The 18,695-nt window shown below is 41.3% G+C and overlaps 2 protein-coding genes across 8 annotated transcripts in view; one reads left to right on the forward strand and one right to left on the reverse strand.

The window, feature by feature from the left end:
* The window catches only part of RTN4IP1 (reticulon 4 interacting protein 1), a 45,593-nt gene extending 34,183 nt beyond the window's left edge, over nt 1-11,410 (reverse strand). Inside the window, exons 1-5 of one of the 4 annotated variants that reach the window (XM_038554849.1) lie at nt 11,273-11,408; nt 10,561-10,861; nt 4,043-4,194; nt 3,173-3,241; nt 2,152-2,276 (exon numbers count right to left, since the gene is read on the reverse strand). In XM_038554849.1, coding sequence (XP_038410777.1) covers nt 2,152-2,276; nt 3,173-3,241; nt 4,043-4,194; nt 10,561-10,861; nt 11,273-11,344 — 719 coding nt within the window. In that variant the 5' untranslated portion in view covers nt 11,345-11,408. Of the gene's footprint in view, nt 1-2,151; nt 2,277-3,172; nt 3,242-4,042; nt 4,195-9,138; nt 9,230-10,560; nt 10,862-11,272 lie in introns of those variants that run through there. The other 3 variants (XM_038554851.1, XM_038554852.1, XM_038554850.1) reach the window with 3 other exon arrangements.
* QRSL1 (glutaminyl-tRNA amidotransferase subunit QRSL1) overlaps nt 11,374-18,695 on the forward strand; it is a 32,946-nt gene continuing 25,624 nt past the window's right edge. For 2 of the 4 annotated variants that reach the window (XM_038554845.1, XM_038554846.1), the window contains exon 1: nt 11,374-11,528. In XM_038554845.1, coding sequence (XP_038410773.1) covers nt 11,505-11,528 — 24 coding nt within the window. In that variant the 5' untranslated portion in view covers nt 11,374-11,504. Of the gene's footprint in view, nt 11,594-13,433; nt 13,542-18,695 lie in introns of all 4 variants that reach the window. The other 2 variants (XM_038554847.1, XM_038554848.1) reach the window with 2 other exon arrangements.

The following is an 18,695-nucleotide window of genomic DNA, read 5'->3' on the forward strand; positions in this document are numbered from 1 at the left end:
AAATTCTCCACTTCTCAAAGCTCCCCTAACAACCTACATTGTCTTCCACTCAGTACCCTGGAGGAAACTGCAAAGACTCCAGAAATGGCATGTAAAGGGCTCACCTGATGAGTCGGCAGCAGAGTGGAGAGTAGGACCTCAGGTTCTATTTCCCCAGATCCAAGTTGTCATTGCTTAAACAGAAGCTAACACAGTACCAAGGAATTACTCACAAAGCCAACAATAAAATAGGGGCACAGATCCATGTACCTGAGAAAGGACAGCTAGAGTGGTTTTCTAAATTGCTTCTTCTAGATACTAAAAACAAACATGCCTGGAGCCCTGAACTGGCAAAAGGAATGAGAGCTCTCTGACCATAGCAAAGTACGGTCACATGCAAGCATGGAAAGTGTAATATTTTTAAGGAAAAAACAAAACAATAAAGCATCAATGTCAATGCAGAGCCTACAATAATAATAAAGGTCTAAAAACCCTGAATTTTACAGGGCTATTAATGAAGACAAACCATTAGAAAAATCTATGTGGCCAGACTAATTTAAACAAAGTAGGTGACCTAAATGGTAACTTCAAAAGCTTAAAAAAATAAACAGGGCTGACCTTTAGAATAAATATTTGCTTTGAATTCTACAATAAAGGGTAGCACCTCATTAGATGAATCATCTTCACACTGCTTTCAGAAATACAGCTATTAAGCTTTCATTAAATCCAAGCCTTTATAACCCAACACATTAAGTGTAAAGTGTAAGGTTTCACAACAGTGTAGTTATCTTACCTGTGCTAATCCTTAGTAATCAAAAAACTCATTTTAATTTATTAAAAAACTGACCTCCAGATTTCTCTCCTTTATCACAATCATTAAATGGTTCTTAGTACCTAGTTTTCTCACCAAAAAGTAAAATCAGTTTTCCCTATCACACCAACTCTCTAAGATACAAGGAATATAATCTCACTGCTAATAACAGTAGCCACCATTTACTGAGTGCCCTCCGTGAGCCACAACCTGTGCTACTACTTTTACTTGTGTTATCTCCTTTATTAAAACTCAGAGAAGTGTGGGCCACCCAGCTAGAAAGCAGCAGAATCTGGATATGGACTCAAGTACACCTAAGACATTTCTATTCACTGTGCTGTTGCTAACTAAAACAGTAAAGGCCTTGAAGTACAAGAATTGACCCAAAGGATGCCAAGCAGTAGGCCTAAGAGAACTCAAGAACATTCATCAGTGTTTGGCAGTCTCTTTATATCTAGTCTTCAGAGAAATTTGCAAGTCAGAGAACAAATCCTAGCAGAGGTAGGGAAAAAAAAAAAACACAAAAAACTCCCACCAGTACTTTGACATCATTCTTTAGAAAAGGTAAAAAGGTAATCCTTAAATCTTTTAAGAATCTAACCAAAGCTATGGATCTTTTTTTAAAAAGATTGTATTAAAAAAAATAAATTAAAAAAATAAAAAGATTTTATTTATTTATTCAAGACAGACACACAGAGAGAGAGACACAGAGACACAGGCAGAGGGAGAAGCAGGCTCCACGCAGGGAGCCCGACGTGGGACTCAATCCCAGGTCTCCAGGATCATACCCGGGGCTGAAGGTGGCGCTAAACCACTGAGCCATCAGGGCTGCCCAGCTATGGATCTTCTTTGCAGAGATTCACATACAAAATTTTGTTTTATAAAGTTCAGACTCCTGAAATTCACCTACATGTTTCCATTTAAAAATTCCCATTTGCTTGGGCTAAGAATCAACACAATAAGGTTAAGAAAGTACAAACCCAGGGCACCTGGGTGGCTCAGTTTGTTGAGTGTCCAACTCTTGATTTCTGCTCAGCTCATGATTTCTGGCTGGTGAGATCAAGCCCCAAGTCAGGCTGCCCACTCAATGTGTAATCTGCTTGAAGATTGTCTTCCCTCTCCCTCTGCCCCTCCCCGACCCTGCCCCACCCCGTCCCTGCAGTCTCAAATAGAATTAAATCTTAAAAAAAAAAATAAATAAATCAAGCTGACACAGGTTTTTTTGGAGATTGTTCTAAATGTTACCACAACCCTGTTCATGCAAATGATCTGAGTTTTAATATTCTTCTCATAAACCAACTGCAAAGAAATACCTTACAGAAGGAAAAAAGAGAGGTGGAGATGCCACAGTTGATACTTACCGTTTTCCTGTACAGTTCTTGTCATTCAGGCCACCAACCTTGTTTATGGCAGACCAGGCTGTGAGAGCCACATATGGCAAAGAGGCAGCTTGAGTATGAGTGAGTGATTTGGGCTTGAGAGAGACCTAAATTTGAAGACAACAGTTTACAAATAAGCAATGACCCACAAACCTATACACAATTAAATATATTTATCTGCATAGGAATCCAACTACTTTCATAGATAAGTCTGTAACATTCCACCACGTTCAGGGTTTACTGCATACCCTACTGCAGGATTATCCCGAAGGAATATCCTACTAATGATTCAACCTGCCTCACAGAGGTTCAGTAATATTTTATAGGCTATATTATCAGATAAAGCTGCTTAATTCTTCATAAAGAGACCACATTCAATAATCCCATTAGTTCTGACTATACCCAGAAATAAATCCAAATAAACCTTGAGCCCTCATAAACACATTCTAATTTGTTTTTGAGATCAGCTGCTTCCTTTACGCCCATTTAGTGGAAGATAATCTTTCCAGACTTTCTCTAATCTCAGTAATACCCCTTTTTCCCTTCCTGCCCTCCCTTCTGTAGCCAATTTCCTCAATGTTAACCCCTTTCTCTCTATTCAAATTGTCAGGCCACCTGACTGTATTTGATTAGACTGTTTCTAAAGTTATTTGAAACAGCTTGATACTCTCATGCTTCTGTTGATGATTAACCAGTATGCTCCATTTAGTATATTTGGTTTCAACTGCTTCTTCTGGGTAAAACTGAGAAACACAGCAGGGTTTCTAGATCTCACTCCAAATCCCTGCTCCAAGAGACAAAGAACCGCTTTGGCAGGCAGTGTAACTAAAGGACATCAAATACTTTTTTACTCTTTCAAAAGTTCCTATTCTCCTTCTTAGCTCTTTCAAAACTACCCATAAAACACAAACCCGATGTGAAAAGCAACCAGTTATTTCAGAGATATTTGTCAGTCTTTGTTTATCCTTTCTAATGGCATTTCAGCATGGAGTTGGTGAGTTACCTCATTCCCATTGACTACAACGAACTCTGACAGGGTGCCTTGTTTCCAGGGAGGAACTGCAGCCCAGACCTGAAACACACAACTTCATTAGAAACATATTTTCTGACCAAAGCACAGCATGAGGGCTTTCCCGTTACAGACCCCACCCTGTGAAAAAGCACAAGTCAGCAATACACCAAGTAAAAGAGTTATTTTCACATAATGTAAAAATGGTACTTAGTATGACTCTGGATTTATCAAGTCAAACCACACTGGAAGTAGATGCTACTAAATCCTACTGTATTTATGGACTGCTTAGAGTACCAGTAAGAGCACAGTCTCTTGGGGCTTGAATCCTGGCTCTAGTACTAACGGTGGGACCTCTTTATAGATTAGCCTCCTCATCTTGTAAACTGTGCCTAACTGTACTTACCTCATAAGAATTAAATGTGTTATTTTATGAAAAGCAACTAGAATAGTGTTAGCTATTATTATGAGCTCACTTTACTTTCTTGATATAAAAGTTCAAAGTGACAAGTGACAGGTGATTATACCCAACTAGCTATTTTAAAACCATCTAACCCATAAGGTAGAAATTGTCATTTAAAGACTTCTGCAAGAAAAAAAAAAGTCCCAATCCTACATATTTTAAAGCTTTGCAATTCTTTAGTACTAGATTTATAAAGTTTAAGTACAGTCAAGTTATTTAGGAATTGTTTGTGAAAAATGTAAAAACAGAACCAAGAAAATGAGAGTTCTAGCCAAAGTTTAATATACTTGTTGAAAAGATGGGGGGGGAAAAAAAAGTCAAGGATACAGGTATATTTCCAAAAGAAGCAAAATGAAACTTGCATATTTAGAAAAAAGGAGTAGTGGCATTGCATAACTCACCTCATCTCCCGGCTTGAAGTACCTCACATCAAGTCCACATTCCATCACCACACCAGACACATCTCGACCCAGAGTCAGGGGAAATTCTTCTCCTTTGGTTTTAATATGTAAAGGATCACGTTTCATATTTAAAGCCGTAGCTCCATAACCACCTATGAAATACAATTTATCTGTTTCTTCCAAAAGAGTGAAAGGATTTAAAAACTACTACAGAGTTACATGCCAGATTCTAGATCCTCAAGACATGGATTATAAAATAATCACCCTTACAATTTTTTATCATCACAATCCAAAACACAAAAACAAGGAATGTTCTTTCCAAAGAAAATTACTTGGAGAGTTAGAACCACTCATTAAAGCTACCACTGCTCAAAATGATTTTTGAAATTCCAATTTTGAAACTGCCTTCAGAACTTTTGGTATTTCCTTTTATAGCCTTACTTTATCCTTTGAAGACAGTTTCTTTTATTCATTTGTGAACTTTTTAAACAACAAAATCATTTGGTGCCAAATCTAGGGAAGATAATGTTAAAGCATTTTGAGGTTAACAAACAGTATAAAATACTATATCCATGCCTAAATGGGTCTAGGACGAATGTTCCCCACATCTCCAAAAATGCTTCTAAAACATCTCTGAATTAAGTGCATAGATTCATGAGTAGGAAAAAAATTTGTGATTACCCCATTCTGATAAGTTAATTGCTTTATTATGCATATCTTTATTTTTTTTAAATATTTACCTAAACATTAGCTAAGTAGAGCTGAAAACATTCTTTCTTTTTGTTTTTTTTTTTAAAGATTTTATTTATTTATTCATGAGAGACACAGAGAGAGGGGCAGAGACACAGGCAGAGGGAGAAGCAGGCTCCATGCAGGCAGTCTGACATGGGACTCGATCCCGGTACTCCAGGATCACGCCCTGGGCTGAAGGCAAGAGCTAAACCGCTGAGCCACCCAGGGATTCCCCATTCTAACTTTTTTATTTCAAATTGACTATCTACAGTAACCTACAGTTTATTACAAAACTTCAACATATAAAATGACTTTTTTAAGACACAAAATTATGTTATTGCCACTTCTGCTTGACATTTTTCTGAGAACATTTCTGCTAGGTGAAGCTACAATAAGCATTCTTTCCACCTTCTAGTGTCATACACCACAATTTATGCTCCCAAATCACTAAACCACCTCATACATCTCCTTTTTCCCCCACCCATCCACCCTCAGAGGTAGCACATTAGATCTTCAGGATGTGGAGAAACCAGAAAAGGAGACTGAGAAAGGCTAACCAGGGAAGGGGCGGGTTCTGAAGGCCAAGGGAGAGGGTCATTTCAAGAAGTCAAATGCTGGGGCGCCTGGGTGGCTCAGTCAGTTAACTGTTTGACTCTTGGTTTTGGCTCAGATGTCAAGGTTGTGAGACTGAGCCCCAAGTAGGGCTCCATGCTCAATGGGGAGTTTGCTTGAGATTCTCCTCTGCCCTCTGTCCCCAGCCCCCGCTTGTGAGCCATTCAACTCTCAACTAGTTTTGCTATGAAGGGGAGAACAGAAATGAAGCAGTGACTGGAGGGGCACAGGTGAGAAGGAAAGAGGATTTTTGAGTGGTTCCCCCCCCCCCTTTAAGGGGAAAAATAACAAGTTTGTGTACTCATCAGAATGATCCAGTAGAAAGGGAAAGTGATGCTACAGGAATTTCTAAAACAGTCTCCTGAGCTGAGGAAAGGGGCTGGAATCAGGAACCTACCTGGAGGGATGGCCATGGACAGGAGTAAGGACAGTTAATCCATATTGTGGGAGGGAAGGTGAGGGTTACAGGGAGAGAGGACAGGTAGGTAGGTAGGTGGCTTACATAAGTTGTTTTTCTAATTAAAAAAAAAAAAAATCAAGATACACAGGAGAGAGTATTTGAGAAGTTGGGATAGTCCCAGAAAATCTAAGCTGATGGCCATCATGGCAATTACAATTTGCCATCTGGCTAGTAGCACATTTGCCACAGAAGTCATGTCTCACTTTTCCTCTTACATTCCTTTTCCATAACTAAAACACAATTAAACAATTATTCACCAAAATTCCCATGTGCTGTGGGTAAAAAAAGTGGGAATTTAGCCATTTCAAGGTGTAGCTCTGTTTCAGAGCTATAAAAAGTCTTCAGCCTTTTTGAGGTACCAAGCCTACAGGACAAGGTTGCTCAAGTTTTGGACACCCTGACATGCTAATTCATCAACCGAGTAGCCCTCACTGGTACTAGCCAGGCATGCTCCCAATCCAGAATGCAGTTGGTAGTGAGAACTTGCTTGTGGACACAAATAAATGGGGGGCCTCTGAAGCTTAACCCCACTGTAGGAGGTTGCCAGTGAAACTGACCCAGAGTTGGGAATTTGGAAAGTCCTAATCTGTCATCAGTTTCAGAGACTTTAATCCCATTTAAAGAAATCAAACATCGTTGGTATGATGCTGTTGGGTATATGGCCAATATATATATTTTTTCTATTTTAAGACTATTCATTTACTTAGTCATTTATATGGTTTATGATTCTGTGTCCATTAATAATGGCTATCTCCAGAAAAATAGCTTGGCTTCATCTTTCAGAACAGATATTTCCCTTAACAAGAATGCAAGGACCTAACTTCTTCCTACAGTTCATTATCTTCTACTCGTTATTTTATTTCCCCAAGCTACCATTTGAGATATCTTCTAAAACCACCACCCTATGTTCTCAAAAAAAGCATCCATGAGCAGTAAATATAACTTAGAAATAATATTATGCAGTTAAGTCATAAAAAACTAAGATCTCAGATCCCTGGGTGGCTCAGCGGTTTAGCGCCTGCCTTTGGCCCAGGGCATGATCCTGGAGACCCAGGATCAAGTCCCACATCAGGCTCCCTGAGTGGAGCCTGCTTCTCCCTCTGCCTGTATCTCTGCCTATCATGAATAAATAAAATCTTAAAAAAAAAAAACTTAGATCTCTCAAGAATACCATATACAAGTAAAATATATCACAATATTAGGTTGTAAAACAGCAGCCAAGAAAGTGGAGATCCTGGCACTTTCTGAAATTAATATGTACACAAAAATTGTGCATGTGCATTCAAAGAAATTAAAAGTTAACAGATCTAAAAGAAGATAAAATGTATAGATTACTCAAGGTTAAACCACCACTAACTTTAGCTTGCAATCTTAAGTTAGAATGAAAATATAAAATGATGCAAAAATAAAGACTGAATGACAACCATATATGTGGAGCACTGAAACCAGTAGTAGTTAACAGAAATGGGATCTGCCTCCAAAGGATTTACAGTCAGAGATGAACCTATGGTAAACCTACTATTTGAAGACATAGCCTATAAAAACTAAGGTATCTTCACACCCCAAATAAATGAATAAAGTAAAACACTATATCCAACTAGTTGTGGCAACTCTTACTTCAGAGCAAACAAAAAGAATACAAGTGTGTATTTCATAGGACAATCATAGTAATAAAGACATTTCAATTCATCCTTAATAGAGTGTTTGGCTATAAGCACTTTAAGAGTCCAAGTTTTTCCTCAAACCCCTTCCCCCCAAAGACACGTGTAATAGCTATTCCTCACACTGTCTAGACTGGCACAGTCTAATAAAAATACTATGCAAGCCACAAACCTAATTTTATGTTTCCTAGTAGCCAATAAAAATAAATAAATAAAACAAAATTAATCTTAATATTTTACTTAATATATTACCAGGTCAATATGTAATCAATATAAATTATTATTTTTTTAAAGATTTTATTTATTTATTCATGAGAGACACACACACACACACAGTGAAGGCTGCACTAAACCACTGAGCCACCCAGGCTGCCCTCAATATAAATTATTAATGAGATGTTTTATATTCTTTTTTCTAAGTGTTCGAAATCCAGTGTGTATTTTATACTAACTGAACATCTCAATTCAAACTAGTTATGTATCAATTGCTCAACGCTCACCTGTGACTAGGGGCTACTATATTGGACAACATGGGTCTCAACATAGTCACTAAGTTAAAAGTAGCAACATTAAAAATTGGAGTCAAAAGGACCTGGGGGATCCCTGGGTGGCTCAGCAGTTTAGCACCTGCCTTTGGCCCAGGGTGTGATCCTGGAGACCCAGGATCAAGTCCCACATTGGGTTCCCTGCATGGAGCCTGCTTCCCCCTCTGCCTGTGTCTCTGCCTCTCTCTTTCTTTCTGTGTGTCTCTCATGAATAAATTAAAAAAAAAAATCTACAAAAGACCTAAAGACCAAGAGATGCCTGGCTGGCTCAGCTGGTAGAGCACATAACCCTTGATCTCAGGGTTGTGAGTTCAAGCCTTTTTTGTGTTGGGTGTAGAGATTATTTAAAAATAAAATCTTTAAAAAAAAAAAAAAAAAAGACCTAAAGACCATGACACTGGATTTTATTTCCCTAATCCAGCAGTTCTCCAAGTTTTTACATCCCCAAGATCTTTTTGAGAAGTCTAAGAGGTCCCTTCTTTTCAACTACCTGTACGAGGCTGGATATTCTTCACTAACTTCAAATAACATTGCAATAGATTGAATACAGAAGTTCATGAAAATCCATCTGTCTTATTAAACCAGAAAACAAAGAGATAAGTGAAAGTGTAAAACAATGTTAGTCTTCCACTAATTTTTTTTTTTATTTTGGAAAATAGTTATTTTCCATTTTAAGCACTTCAAAGTAGATCCTATGATCTATCAACTACTATCTGTTTCAATGCTTCATATTTGTAGTTGTCTCTCATTTTTATGTCATTTTAAGATTTATTTATTTGAGAGAGAGAATGCACAAGCACATGGGGGGCAAGAGGGGGAGAGAGAATCCTCAAGCAGACTACCTACTGAGCATGAAGCCAACATGAAGCTCGTTCCCAGGGCTCATCATGACCTGAGCGGAAATCAAGAGTTGGCTGCCTAACTGACTGAGTCACCCAGGCACCCCTTTAGATCATTTTATATTTCTATCCTGATTTAATTTTGTAATATTAACACCAAAGGAGTTTACGCTTTTCTAAATGAATAAAAATCTTAAGTTTTCTCTTCTAATTTCTAATAAGGTAAATATTGATAGCTATAACTCACATAAATAAAAGCCCATTGTAATTATTAAGAGGCTAAAGGGATCTTAAGACCAATAAACTTGAGAACTGCCATCCTAATCATCACACAGCTCCTGGAAAATAGAGGAGGAAAAATGAAAACACGTCAGTCTCAACTTTCATGCTTCTCCATAAATCTTATGAAATGATTCATTCTATCGATTCTAATTTTGTAATTGGCTTATAGGAACTTAGAAATGTAATTAATCATGCATAATTCACATACAGTAACTGTTATGAAGCAATCTGGTAAGAACTCTAAGTTCCACATAAGGCCTTCAAAACACAAACCTATGGTTAAATTGAACTGCATATGACAGCTTATTTATGACATGGAGATTAACCATCCCAAGGGATTTTTAAAATTTTTTCAGAAGACACGGGTGAGGAGTATTTTTGTCATTATATTCCAAAGTTCATAAATAGTAATCCTTTTTTTCAGCACTATAATAATTGCAAGATGCATATATTTTAAGGAATATAGTGCTCTCCAAATTTTGTCAATATTCCCCAGCAGAAATTAATATGGTTAACATTCCCACTTAGGATGAAGAAGCACACAGGAAAGGGGATTTTAACTGTCCAGGGCAAAATGCAACAGAGGAAATGAGGAAAGTACCTTGTCCCTATCCTGGCACCCATTCAGCTTTGTCCATTGCGCCAGTAAATAAAGTTGTGAATAGTGGGAGAGCAAAGAATTATGATGAAAATGCAGATCCTTGGGGCAGCCCCAGTGGCTCAGAGGTTTACCGCCACCTTTGGCCCAGTGTCTGATCCTGGAGACCCAGGGTCGAGTCCCGTATAGGGCTCCCTGCATGGAGCCTGCCTCTCCCTCTGCCTGTGTCTCTGCCTCTGTGTGTGTGGGTCTCTCTCATGAATAAATAACTAAGATCTTTAAGAAAAAAAAAAAAAAAAAAAGCCAACCCTGAACTGATGTGAAAACAATCATACCTCCAAAACCTGCGAGGGCCCTCAGAATATCACCAAGTTCCCAGGCGAATATACTAAAAAGCTAGCTGTGGAACCCAGATTAGCTCAAATTCCAACTTACATCTTAAAACGTAAGCAGGGAAACATTTCAAAAGGTAGATTTTGCTTACACGTTGCAGAAGACTAGGAAAGTATACCCTGAACGTGGCCGTTTCAAAAACCTAAGAAACAGTATCCGAGATCCTGTCAAAAACCTAAACGATTCCTTTGGGGGTTAAACCAACAAAGTGCAGTCCAATAACTGAACTTTACCTAAACAATTCCTTTGGGGTTAAACCAACAAAGTGCAGTCAAATAAGTGATCTTTTAAAACCGATCCTGGATGAAATTCTGAATTACACATTGGGGAAAAAAAAAAAAAAAAAAATCAAGGGGGAAAAAAAAAGTTAAGGAGGAAGGTCTTTCCAAAACTTACTTCTCATATTAACGTCTATAGGATTGACACTTGCAGCGTGAACTTTGATAATAACTTCATTCGGATAGTGTATGACAGGGATCATCATGTTCTGAGTAAACCGAAGCACCTCATTCTTCCCATATTTATCTATCACCCAAGCGGGCATGACAGTGCTCCTCGGGCAGGTGGTACTGATCTCTCTACCTGGAGGCTGTCGCGCGGCCTGGCTTCTCCAGAAGCCCGCCGCAGTGCGAGCATTTCTTCTGAGCATACAGCTCTTGAGAAATTCCATCGTGAAATTTCGGTTGGATGGCGTCTCCTAAGTAAAACGCATTTTAACAGGGCATCAAACTTGAACCCCTGACCTGGGTCAAGAACCAAACCTGCCAAACGCACGGGCCAATTCAACAAGGTTGAGGATTCAAAGAGGAAGGCCGCCTACGCGAACTGGAGCCAGGGAAGGAAGAAGACTTAAGCCATCACGCTGCTCGTCCGCATCTGATAAAGCTCCAAATAACGTTCAGGTCAGCAGTCTGCTCATGGCCCTCCTGCCTTACACACCCTCCGCTTTGGGGTGGGGGGGGGGGAGGGGGACAGAACTCTCTCCACCCCCTAGAATCCAACCCCGGCCCGGGAGCTCCCCGGCCCGACAAGAAAAATTCCGCTCAAGACCCCGACTTAAAACATCCGAGGCTCCCCGACTCCCTCCCTGCGAGACCCAAGCTCCGACCCTCCTTACGACCCGCTCTCCTCGGCCGCAGGCGTCGCTGCGCGGCGCCAGCCAATCGCGTGCAAAGATCATTCCCCGGGGCTTGCATTTCGACCAATCGAAGGGCTCGGTGTTGAAAAGCTCCGTGACGACCAAAGATGGCCGCGCCCATGTACCCCCGGCGCAAGCGGTGACCTCTCTTACTCCTCCTGGTCACCTGGGCCCTGCGGCGGCAGGCTGGGCACGAACGACCATGCTGGGCCGGACCCTCCGAGAAGTGAGTGGAGCTGGCTGCTGAGGGCCCGTGGACAAGGAGCCCCCGGGTCTGACCGCGCGTCTTGGGTCAGCGTCTCCTTTCTTGGAACTTGGGGTGGGGGGTGGCTTCAGGTCGCTGGAGTTGGGACCCCAGCCGGGGGGCCTGGCGCAGCGCGGGGCTGTGCGGCTGCCCTCAGACGCTTGCCAGGGCCTGGGTCGGACCCCCCGATGGGTGGGGTCTTAGACGGGGCTCCGCGGGGCCACGCCCGCCTGGCGCCTTCTCCCCCCGACGCTCGCTCAGGGGCTCCGCAGGTCCGTGCTTTGCAGGAACAAAAACGAGTCCTTGCTTGGTTTCACCGCCACCCCCCCCCCCCCCCCCCCCCCCCCCCCGCCCTGGTGTATTCCCCAGACTCGAGCGGCCGCCAGGGTACCAGGGGTTCTCTCGCCCGGGTCTCCACAGCCGGACATCATTTTTTTTTTAAATTTTTTTTTTAAATTTATTTATGATAGTCACAGAGAGAGAGAGAGAGAGAGGCAGAGACACAGGCAGAGGGAGAAGCAGGCTCCATGCACTGGGAGCCTGATGTGGGATTCGATCCCAGGTCTCCAGGATCGCGCCCTGGGCCAAAGGCAGGCGCCAAACCGCTGCGCCACCCAGGGATCCCAGGACATCATTTTTAAACTTGGAGGCTGATGCTTGTAAATGCCCCCCTAACCACCTCCGCCTAATTTAACCAAAGTTAAACTGACTTCTTAACCTCTCAACCTCCATCTTCAAAAAACAAACCAAACCTGACTTCTGAATTCTCGTTATTCTCTTTATTATTATTATTTAAGATTTCATTCATTCATTCATTCATTCATTCATTCATTCATTCATTCATTCATTCATCAGAGACTGGGACAGAGAGAGGCAGAGACCCAGGCAGAGGGAGAAGCAGGCTCCACGCAGGAAGCCCGACGCGGGACTCAATCCTGGGACCCCGGGGTCACGCCCTGGGTCAAGGGCTGAGCCACCCAGGGGGTCCCCCTATTCTCTCTTTAATGGCACAACTTTTACGCCCCCCCCCCTTTTGCCCTTAACATTCTTTCTCATCTGTCATACCCAGTAACAATCACTAACTAAGCCCCGTTAATTGTGTTTTCGATTTAACACCTGGAAGTTGTTTTCTACACTTTCCTCTCTGCTGCGAGAGCTTCGCTTCAGGCCTCCTGGCCTTCTGGCCCCCTACGTCTCAACCTCGGGAACCGTCTGCAGGCCCACCCTTCTAAGAACCACGCCAGGCCCTTGTTAACACCACAGCTGTGTCCGCACTTTGGCTGCTCTGTGATTTGAGGCCCAGAGTAGATAGTTTAAACCGGAGCTCCAGGTGATTCTGCTGATAAGTAGGGGTTGAAGACCCACCCTGCCTTCTGCCTCCCTGTTGTATCCTCACCTGGGAAAGCTCCCGCCTCCCACCTCCATGTGGGGGGCCTTTCAGAGAGCTATAAATTACAATAACTTAAAATTGACAGGCATTAAATAATAGTGCTTCCCCCAAATACACTAGTATTTTACCATCTTGATATGGTTCTAGCCTCTGCTACATAGTTCTGTACAGTAAATTCCTCCACTAAAGAATCCAGTTTGTTCTTTAAAAAAAAAAAAAACCAAAAGCTTGTTTTTATTTTTTTATTTTTTAAAATATTTAATTTATTTATTCACGAGAGACACAGAGAAAGAGAGCGGCAGAGATACAGGCAGAGGGAGAAGCAGGCTTCCTGCAGGAGCCGATGTGGGACTCGATCCCAGGCCTCCAGGATCATGCCCTGGGCTCAAGGCAGCGCTAAATCCCTGAGCCATCCGGGCTGCCCCAAAAACTTGTTTTAAAAGGAAATGCAACTTATAAAAATACAGTATTCCTTTTTCTGCCCTTTCCCCCTTCAGCACCACCTCTTTTCGTGCCACCGCTTTGTGCTGTCGTTGAATGAGCCCCTGTGAGAAACAACTTTTGCCTCAAGCGGGAGAAAACTAGTTTAGGAGAGCTGACCTACGGTACGCAAGAGGTTACCTGAGCAGGATTACTTTCACTTAATCACTCTTTTAACAAATATTTGTTGGTGCCTACTGTGTGCAAAACATTATTTGGTAGTCATTTTCCCAGCCCAAAAAACATCTCCTCTCCACTCTATTATTTTTTTTCCCACATCACTGTACTGATGTCACAAATTCTACCAATTAGAGATTAATTAATTTAGTACACGTTCTCTTTTAACTATGTAAGCATACCTTGTGGGGGGGTCAGATGATTTATTCACCCATTGTGAATTACAGTAGTTCAGTAAAATTTCTCTTCATCACACCCTAGTTAATATAATCAATTGAAAGAAAAAGGGAAAATTTGCTGGGGAGGAAATTTGGGAGAGGAGCTGGAAACTAGAGTTTTGAGGGAATGTTGGGAACCTAAGTGAGGCTTAGAGTAACCAAGGAACCCCTAGAAGGAAGCACTAAAAAGAAGTAACCTGCCAAATAGGAGGTAAAAGTCCTATTTTTAAGTGTTATACAGGTACATTCAGGAAAAAGGAGGAACCTCACTTTTACCTTTTTTGTGGTGTGATCCCAGTGTTTCTAGGAGCTAGACACCAAGCTAATATTATGAATCCTAGAGTTATTAATTATATATTCAATAGGCTTGTTGGGGGTCTACCTAAGAACACTCAATTCTATGGGAAAACAGATTCCAAATTTTATAAACAACTCAGTTATTCATTCATTCAACTAACATTTAGTGAGCACCTCTGTGTTCCAGACACTGGGAATTAACACTGAAGACAGAAGTTCTTGCCTTCAAGAAGCCTGCATTTTTGTGGAGAAACAGGCATTACATAAGTTGGCCTTTTTGTTTTTTTAGTAACTAATATAATTGCAGATAGTGTAAGTATGAAGAAAGATTAAGCAGGCCACAGTGTGAGAACTATTTGGGGGAGCTAGGTGCCTTGGAGTGGTCAGGGAAGGTTTCTCTGACTGAATATATATATAAAAGACTTTATTTATTTATTTATTCACTGGAGAGATGGAGAGAGAGAGGCAGAGGGAGAAGCAGGCTCCATGCAGAGAGCCTGACATGGGACTCGATCCTGACTCGATCCTGAAACACCCTGAGACAAAGGCAGATGCTCAACCACTGAGCCACCCAGGGATCCCCTGACTGAATATATTGAGTAGAGACCTAGCGGATATGAAGGATGAGCCCTGGGAAGGCCTAGAATAGTATTCCAGGCAGAGGGAACAGTCAGTGCAAAGAGTCTGAAGGAAGAGAAAGCTTTATATATTCTGGAGTTGCAAGAAGGCCAGCATCCCTGGAGAGATGTGAATGAAGAGAAGAACAGTGGGAGATGCCGTTAGAGAGTTAAGTGGGAGCCAGGTCACGGAAAATTCTTTAGGCCGTGCTGAGGAGTGTGGATTTTATTCTAAGTGTAACGGGAAGCCTCTGGAATGTTGTAAGTGGATATGATCTGATTTAAAACTTAAAAGGCTCCTTCAGGCTATTCCTAAAGATATGGTCTACAGGAAAGCAAGTGAGGAAGCAGGACGATCAGTTAGAAGGCAAGAGATGATGGCAGCACAGATGGGGTGGCCATAGAAGTAATGTGTAATGGGTATTGTTTTTTCAGTTAGGGTTTGCTGATGGATTGGATACAGAGTTTGAGGGAAAGAAAAGAATGAAGGAGGATGCTTAGGTTTTGGGCCTGGGCAGAAAATGGTAACACCAAGATGGGAAAGAGGGTTTTTTTTTTTCCCCACTTTTTTTTTTTTTTTGAGGTTTAATTGATATCTTAGTTGCAGGTATACTACATAATGATTTGGTATTTGTATATACCACAAAATGATCACAATAAATCTAGTTTTTCTTGGTTACCATATAAAGTTACATAATGTATAATATTGTTGACTGCAGTCACCCCATGTATCCCCATGACATTTATCTTATGTCTAGAAGTTTGTATCTCTTGTACCTTCTCCCATTTTGCCCATCCCCCGGCCCCCCTCCCTGCCGGCATCTACCAGTCTGTTCTCTGCATTGATGAGTTTTACTTGTTTGGGTTTTTAGGTTCCACATACAACCAAAATCATACCATACTTGTTTTTCTCTTTCTGACTTGTTTCACCTAGTATAATATTGTCACACCCATATTGTCCACCCATATCGTCACAAATGGCAAGATTTCATTCTTTTTTATGGCTGATATTCAACTGTATATATATGACATCTTCTTTATCCATTCATCCATCAATGGACAATTGATTATTTCCATATTTTGGCTATTGTGAATAATGTTGCAGTAAACATAAGGGTACATGTACCTTTTCAAATTAGTGTTTTCTTTTTTTCAGATAGATACCCGGAAGTGGGATTGCTGAATCATATGATAGTTCTATTTTTAGTTTTTTGAGGATACACATATAGAAGAGACTCTTAGGAAGCATATTTGGAAGGAGAAAGTTATCAAGACTTCTTTTCTGGGCATGTTAATTCAGAGATGCCTGCTGAATACCCAAGTGAAGATGTCTGTTAAGCAGGTGGATATGAGTTTGGAGATGAGGAGGAAAGCAGCTAGGTATGAGGATATAAATTGGCCAGAGTATAGAAGATAATTAAAGTATGCAGCCAGATAAGAACACCCAGGGAGTTGAGCACAAAAATAAAAGAAGTCCTGAAACTTTGCAACATTTAGAGGTCAGCAACAGAAGCAGAGCCAACAAAAAAGACGTGAAGGAATGGTCAGTAAGGCAAGAGGAAAACCAGGTTTTGGTGTCCTCAAATACAAGTGAAGAAGCTTCAAGAAGAGAGTGTTCTCTTAATTGAAGGCTGCAGAGAAGTACTCCTAAGATGAGGACTGAGCAGTGACTGCTGCATTTAGGAATGCGAGGTTGCTAGTGATCCTGATGCAGTTTCTTGGAACATTGGAGACAAAAAGCACGAATGGAGTGTGTAAATGGGTATTAGTCAACTGGACACCTTTTTTTTTTTTAAGATTTTATTTATTTATTCATGATAGAGAGAGAGAGAGAGGCAGAGCGAGAAGCAGGCTCCATGCACTGGGAGCCCGACATGGGATTCGATCCCGGGTCTCCAGGATCGCGCCCTGGGCCAAAGGCAGGCGCCAAACCGCTGTGCCACCCAGGGATCCCTCAACTGGACACTTAAACCACAAGGGTGCTCCTATACCTTCAGCCTTCATCAAAATAATTTTTTTTTTAAAAGACAGTTCTTTTCCTAAGTGAACTTCTGATGTTCTCTTTAAAGTGAATAGTATAATGGTCCAGAGCATAGGCTTTGGAAACAAGAACAGGCCTTGGTAGCATCTCAGCCCTGCTTTGTGACCTCAGGCAGGAACTTTAGTTTTTTTATCTGTAAATTGGAAATAATATCAGTCCCTCATAGTGGATGTAAATAATAAATGAAATAGAAAGCATCAGTGGGTGGGGGGAGGGTGGGTGAAATAGGTGATGGGGTTTAAGGAGTGCACTTGCTGTGAGGAGCACTGAGCAATATATGGAATTGTTGAATCCTACGGTACACCTGAAACTAATAGAACACTGTATGCTAACTATACTGGAGTTAAAATTTTAAAAATAAATCTTAAAAAAAAAAAGGAATATAAAGCATCTAGAATAATGCCTAGAAATAAGTGCTATTATTGACATTAATTTTGTTAGAGGGACATTTATTAAATTACATGTATTTACAGTGATCTCTTCCCCTAGTTTCTAAGAAGAGTGGCTCCTAAGGAAGAGCTCTTATTTTTTTTTTAAATTTTTATTTATTTATGATAGTCACAGAGAGAGAGAGAGAGAGAGAGAGGCAGAGACACAGGCAGAGGGAGAAGCAGGCTCCATGCACTGGGAGCCTGACATGGGATTCGATCCCGGGTCTCCAGGATCACGCCCTGGGCCAAAGGCAGGCGCTAAACCACTGCACCACCCAGGGATCCCCTAAGAGCTCTTAATTTTTCTAAGAAAGTATATTGTTTTTCTATTGCTGCCTAACAAATTAGTATAACCTTTTGGGCTTAAGATAATCCTATTATCATCTTACAGTTTTGTGGGTCAGGAGTCCAGAAATGGAGTAGCTGAGTTCTCTGCTCACAAGAGTCTCACAAGGCTGAAATCAAGGGGTCAGCCAGGGCTGTGGTTTCATCTGAAGCTCAGAGTCATCTTTCAACCTTGTTGGTTGTTGGCAGACTCAGTTTCTTTGCGGTTGTAGGACTGAGGTCCCTGTTTTGTTTTTGCTGACTATGTGGGTGTTTGTGTAAATGAGCTGAGCGGACAGGAGGTGTAGGATAGCTAAAATTGAGGTTTCAGAGGTTATACAGATACTGGTAATGTAGTCTGGGCTGAACTGGTAACTGGGACAAGGTGAAGGAAAAGTTTGCCCAAAATGAGGTCAAGAACTGAGAGGCCAGGTGTCAGTGTACTTTACTTGAAGTCTGAAGTCAACAAGAATACTGACAGAAGCCACTCTACAGATTAAAGGGAACAAAGTGCTAAAAATCTTCAATGAATGAAAAGGAGTACTAGGGAGACAGTGGATTCATACCCCAGGGAGAGTGATATAAGCTCCTCCAAGCCCTGTACTTCAGATGAGTCGGGATTTTTAAATGAAGAGGGATGAGGAAGGCACTGAGGCATGAGGAGGATGCCTGTCTACACATTCTCTCCTCCCCCACTGGACTCTGGTCTCATGGTGGATAGAAGCTAAAACAGTCATCTCTTGAGAAAGCTGCAGGAGAAGCAGTGACCTCAAGGAGAAGCCTACCCTGCATTAGAGAAAAGAAGTGAGGGAGAATGAATTTGGTCTCTTTAATAAAACCTTTTATAGTTGATTTTGTCTTATATTCAGGTAAGACCTTCATTTTTGTCCCAGGAAAACTGCACTGTTCTGTTTCACTCACACTCCTTATGCTCAGGCCATTCTAGCTAGTGAGCATCTTTTGTTTTCATTTCTCTCTTCAATTCTCTTACTGACTTTCTCAAATCTGGATTTCCTAGAAACGGTCCTAATGAAGATCAGCACCATTTAAAACGAGTGCTCCTAGACAATCTCATTTCTTGCCCTTGTAACCACAACTGTAACTCCTTTCGTTTCTATTCTTGCACCAGCTGGCAAGTCAGAAAGCAGCCCGAGGATAGTAGGCATTAGGGGAG

Source organism: Canis lupus, chromosome 12 (assembly GCF_011100685.1).
Source record: "Canis lupus familiaris isolate Mischka breed German Shepherd chromosome 12, alternate assembly UU_Cfam_GSD_1.0, whole genome shotgun sequence".
In the NCBI taxonomy this organism is placed as follows: domain Eukaryota; kingdom Metazoa; phylum Chordata; class Mammalia; order Carnivora; family Canidae; genus Canis; species Canis lupus.